Raw genomic sequence first — 5,409 nt, 5'->3', positions numbered from 1 at the left:
ATTGGCCGCCGTCTCCGAGCTCTCGTGAACGCAGCTCAAAGCTCCCAGACAAGGGATTCTTGGGCGTCTAGTACTATGAGAAAGTAGTGCGCGGTGGAAATGAATTATTCGGATTGTATTTTCGAATAAAAGTGCGACCAAAATTACAACACGTGCAAAGTGCATTTGTGTAAACGTCTGTTTAGGTAAAATTACCGATTTTGCGCCGGAGTTAAGGGAGCGTGTCGACTTGTGTTGGTCGCGGAGGGATACCTCAGTCCCACTGCGCGTCAAAATATTGGCTCAGGGAGACCGCGCCAAAGCTCAGACAGCGGCCACTCTTCGGGATAACAACACGCTGCGGAGGCCCTTTAAACTCATTCCACTGTTGATACGGCCACCGCGCGCATCGGAGCGTCCGGTTGTGTGCATCTCTCCAGAGGACTGTTTTCCTTCACCGTGCCTGAGTCGAGACTCAACAAGGTTTCATGCCGGTTTTTCGGGAGGCGGTTAACGACTTCGCGGTCGTGAGACGACTTTAGACGGGCGCGGCGGAGTTGGCGCACTGCTGGACTGGATATATTTACACGTCGTTCTCTCGATAAGACGGACCACTCGCATCTCCCCTGACTGCGTTTCTTCTGCGGACTTTTCAACGGAGTGAACCCGGGATCTACACCGTCTCCGCCGGCTTCCTCGGCGGGAATATGTTGTTGTCAAAGTTTGGTTCATTTTCGCACATTTGCAACCCTTCAAGTATGGACCATCTACCAGTGAAAATACAGCTCCCGCCGGGTAAGTTGCTGTTCCTGAACGCCTCTCCACCTTAACACCTAATTTATTAAACCAGCTGTGGTTGAGAGTCGCATATTTACTTGGATTGATCCATTTGGAGTACGCTAGTAAACTGACAGCCTGACCTAGGCGCACGAGCTGTGAGTGTTGCTGCATCCCGCTTATACCCTTCCTCCCTTTCACCTGCAGTCAAAGTGGAAAAGGAGCCTTTCGAGAAGGTCTACCAAGTGGGCTCCGTGCTGGGCAGCGGAGGGTTCGGGACTGTGTACGCCGGCAGCCGCATCTCCGATGGCGCACCGGTAAGGATTTGAGACGATCTGGTGGATCTTGACGTGTTTTGATCTCGCATGTGCCGCCATGAGAGCCGGGGCGGCCCGCTTGTGTCGCCACAATATTCGTGATTATTTGTATTTTATGTTTATATTTGTATGTCTTCTATTTCAGGTTGCTGTGAAACATGTGGCAAAGGAGAGGGTGACCGAGTGGGGCACACATGTAAGTAGTCATCCCCGATCTATCTATCTGTGTATGTGTGTGGGGGGTTTGTTTTGGTCCCCCCCTCCTCCCTCAAACACACACACACACACCCCACGCCTGCTGCTGGGTGGGGGTGGGTGGTGTTGTGATTGTTAATAAAAGCAGAATGGCTTTGCATTCCCCCTTCCCAACGTATTTTATTTTAATAAACACCATCTATTTCATTTTTTTTGGCACAGAACGGATCCATGGTGCCTCTGGAGATCCTGCTGCTAAAGAAGGTCAGCTCCACGTTCCGCGGAGTGATCAAGCTGCTGGACTACTACGAGCGCGCGGACGGCTGGCTCATCGTCATGGAGAGGCCAGAGCTCGTCAAGGACCTTTTCGACTTCATCACGGAGAAGGGCGCCCTGGACGAGGACACGGCCCGGGGCTTCCTCTGCCAGGTCCTGGAGGCGGTGCGCCACTGCTACAGCTGCGGCGTGGTGCACCGGGACATCAAGGACGAGAACCTGCTGGTGGACCTGCGCACCGGGGAGCTCACGCTCATTGACTTTGGCTCGGGGGCACTTCTCAAGGACACCGTGTACACCGATTTCGACGGTAAGCGGCCGCCACCTCGTCCGCGTGCCCATTAACGGCTCTATTATCAGCGTCCGGTGTGCGCTTAGTTTTTTTTTTTTATGCCGCGCGCGCGCACATCCGTGTGGGCTTCGAGGTTGCGCTCGCCCTTGATGTGCCGCCGCGCTATTTTCAGACACGGAGGCGTTCACGAGCCTGTGACGCAGTGGTCTGTTTTTGGGTCGAGGGTTTTCCTCGCCGAGGGTCTCGCGGCTCGTCATTTATTCCGGATGTAAAAATCGATGCTGCCAAACGAAAAGCTCCAGTTTATTTTTATTTTTAATCTGGACGTGTGCGAGACTCGTTGTTGTGGATTCACAGGCATGACTCAGAGTTTTATTCATCCTCGCAGTGGCTGTTTTTATTATTATGTTCCCTATCTGTGACTCATCGCTGCCTTGTGAGATGATGGGGTGTACTTTTCTGTTTCCGGTTGTTTTTCCGTTAGTAAAGCTTGAGTAACAGTCATAGGTTGTGGGTATTAGGTCAGTGCCACGTAACATCTGTTTGTTGTGAAACCTGAGTCGTGGTTCACGTGATGGGCTCACATTGCCCTTTTTTTGTTTGGTTTCCAAGTTCCTCCCTCAAGGAGGAGAAGCGAGGAGGGAGGAGGAAAAGAGAAGGAGGGCGGGAGGGAGGAGAAAGAAGAAGGAGGGAGGGAGGAGACGCAGGCAGGTCACCCAGTTTGTGTTGTGTGGCTTAAGGAAGATGGAAAGCATTTGTGCTATGACTCAGCCATTTTAGACAGACACATTAATTATTTTTCTTTTCTTTTTTTTATTCAGTCGCTCTGCTGTTCCTATATTTCAAGCTCTGGTTCCCTCTAGATTCACTATTACACCCAACATATGAATGGCTCCTTTTTCACTGGTTCATGCTATATTCACATATAATACTCACCTCCACACTTTTCTCTCCCCAATTTCCTTTTTTTTTTTTTTTTTTTTAGGTACAAGAGTGTACAGCCCACCAGAGTGGATCCGCTTCCACAGATATCACGGACGCTCGGCGACGGTGTGGTCGCTAGGCGTGCTGCTGTACGACATGGTGTGCGGAGACATCCCCTTCGAGCAGGACGAGGAGATCCTCCGAGGGAGACTGTACTTCAGGAGACGGGTTTCAGCCGGTGAGTCCGCCACAGCAACGTTGACGCTGTTGCCCTCTAGCCACGGCAACCGGTACAGCCCCAGATCCTCTGGTTTGACTAGACTATGAATCGGGTTACAGCGGAGGAATGCCTCACAGCCGTAGTGGTCACTTGCTGAAATGGCTGGTTTAGAGATTTATTTGAGCTTTTATGAATTTGTAACAATGTTATAGATCCACACAGTCGCATGCCTTTTCGGAGCCTCTCACCCTGACACTGTCTCTGCCTCCTCCCTCCAGAGTGCCAGCAGCTGATCAAGTGGTGCCTCGCCCTGCGGCCCTCAGACCGGCCCACCCTGGAGCAGATTTGCGACCACCCATGGATGAGGGCGACAGAGGAGTCCCCCAAGTCGCAAGAGGAGCCGGCCGCCAGCGAGATCCGCCTCAGGACCATCGACACAGACTCTTCGTCAAGCACAAGCTCGAGCAAAGAGAGCCTCTGAGGGCGGCTCTGATGGACCCAAAAGACTTTCTGGGGAGGGTTGGGGTGGGCGTGGACTGGAGGCCTGCAGCCCGACTGGCCCATCAGCAGCTGGGCTCTTGTCACAGCTGGTCCGGCAAGAAAAATGTACTTTACTTTTCCTCTTTTGTAGGGAATTTCTAATTTATTACTACTTGTTCTTCCTTATCTTATTTTACCCCATTCCCTTCCCCCCCCCCCTTTTTTCCAGTTAATTATACTCGTTTCCTAATCGGGAACATTTTTCTGTTTGGGTGGTCTTACCAGCACTATTTATCCTCCCCCCCCCCCCCCCCTTTTTTTATTTTACCCGTTTTGTTACTAGGCTGGTATATGCAGTTGGCAAGGCCCTCCTATTCAGACATGGCTGCTCTCATAGAGCTTGGAGAAACCCTTTTTATTTAAATGTTTTGATTTTGTAGTGCCTTTTTTTTGGAAAGCTGCTTTTCTCGAGGGGAGATGGGGGGCTTTCGTCAACAACTCTGTTTTTTGGGGATTTGCCCATGGCCTGGTGGCTAAGTTGTCTGTGCTGTGATGGAAGGAGGGTGGGAGTTGGGCTGTGTTTTTATTTATTTTTTTTCCCCTCTCCATCACTGTAAGCCAACCAGCCCCAAGCCAAGAGGCCAAGATAGCATTAGATCGGAGAGAAGGAGGTGGGGGCTCTTCCTGACAATGGAATACTTGAAAAACACTTGACTCAACTCTGTGTCGCTCTCTTTAACGCTGCTCACTCACTCTATAGCCTGAACAGGTGTTTGGAAACTGGATCCTGTCTCTTCTGAATGTCTACAAAATGTCCACACACACACACACCTACCCCCCTGCCCCCACCTTTTTCTCCCCCGTGCCTGTTGCGGGGTGTTTGGCCCTCTTGACTTTTTTATTTTTGCCTCCTGCCATCTCACTGCTTGACACTACATGGCCCCCGCCCCTGTCCTCCCTCAGGGTTTGGGGTGTGAAATGCACAATCAATGCAATATTCATAGACTCAATTATGTATTTTTATTTTTTAAACAAATATTGTACAACTGTTTTTTTTTTTTTTTTTGTGTACATTATTTTTCCCGCCCCGTTTGCATTTAATGTATTTGTAAACATGTAGACATTCCACACTCTGTGGCTATTTATTTATTTATTGTCTTTGCTTAAAATCCCCTAAAAATTTTGCATATCCTACTTGGCCTTTGGTTTGCATTCCTATAACTTATTTTTACATTTCAACGTGTTTTGTTTTTTTGAGATGTGGAGGATGCACTGAAGCAGTTGTCGATGTAAAGCGGAATAAAACAAGTTTACTTAAATTTGAACAGAGCATTTGAATGTTATTTAACTACTTTACAAAAAGTCTTTTGGTAATGTTGAATGGCTAACTATCGGAGAAATCCATCTGCTTTCTGTACTGTCAATTTTGAGTTCAACGGAAAGCTAAACAACGGGTGGAACAGCTTTCATAGTTGTCACACAGCCTCATATTGGAGACCTCTTCAGTTCAGCGGTGTGACTTGTGGCTGTGAAGGATGGATATTGCTATTTTTTCATACAAAAGTTTCAATTAAACTCCCATTTTTATGTACAGAAATAAATCTGGTGTCTCGATCATTTTGCAAATGATGTGTTGCAGCTGCACAAGTTTTAATCCTCTACATATTTGGTAGAATCAACATACTATAGTAAGATTTAGGAGATTCATGGTGGGACATTTGAGAGACATTGCACCACACGTAGGTCAAACAGATTGTAAATGAAGTCTCAACACCTTGTGCACACGTTAATGAAACCCTCAGCCAATGTTGTTCCTCAACAGCAGTCCCTTGGGAGGCTAATACGGCATTTCCAATATAGCTCTTGGTTCATTTACACTCGTATAGAAATAACAACATTAGAACACGTGACTGAGGAGAAACGGAGGAGCCATTAGCTGGATGACGACC

The 5,409-nt window shown here is 48.6% G+C and overlaps 1 protein-coding gene across 1 annotated transcript; it reads left to right on the top strand.

Annotated features, from left to right (window-relative positions):
* Positions 1 to 686: 686 nt before the first annotated feature.
* On the top strand, positions 687 to 3,472 carry LOC306752094 (serine/threonine-protein kinase pim-3-like; the record flags this gene model as incomplete). Its single annotated transcript, XM_079235793.1, has 6 exons — positions 687 to 774; positions 964 to 1,073; positions 1,219 to 1,269; positions 1,491 to 1,854; positions 2,822 to 2,998; positions 3,259 to 3,472. The coding sequence occupies 6 exons, from the start codon at positions 687 to 689 to the stop codon at positions 3,459 to 3,461; spliced, it is 993 nt and encodes a 330-aa protein (XP_079091919.1). The 3' UTR covers positions 3,462 to 3,472.
* Positions 3,473 to 5,409: the final 1,937 nt, after the last annotated feature.

The sequence above is a fragment of the Taurulus bubalis genome, assembly GCF_910589615.1.
Source record: "Taurulus bubalis genome assembly, chromosome: 20".
Classification (NCBI taxonomy): domain Eukaryota; kingdom Metazoa; phylum Chordata; class Actinopteri; order Perciformes; family Cottidae; genus Taurulus; species Taurulus bubalis.
This window is presented reverse-complemented; position numbering and strand designations above follow the sequence as displayed.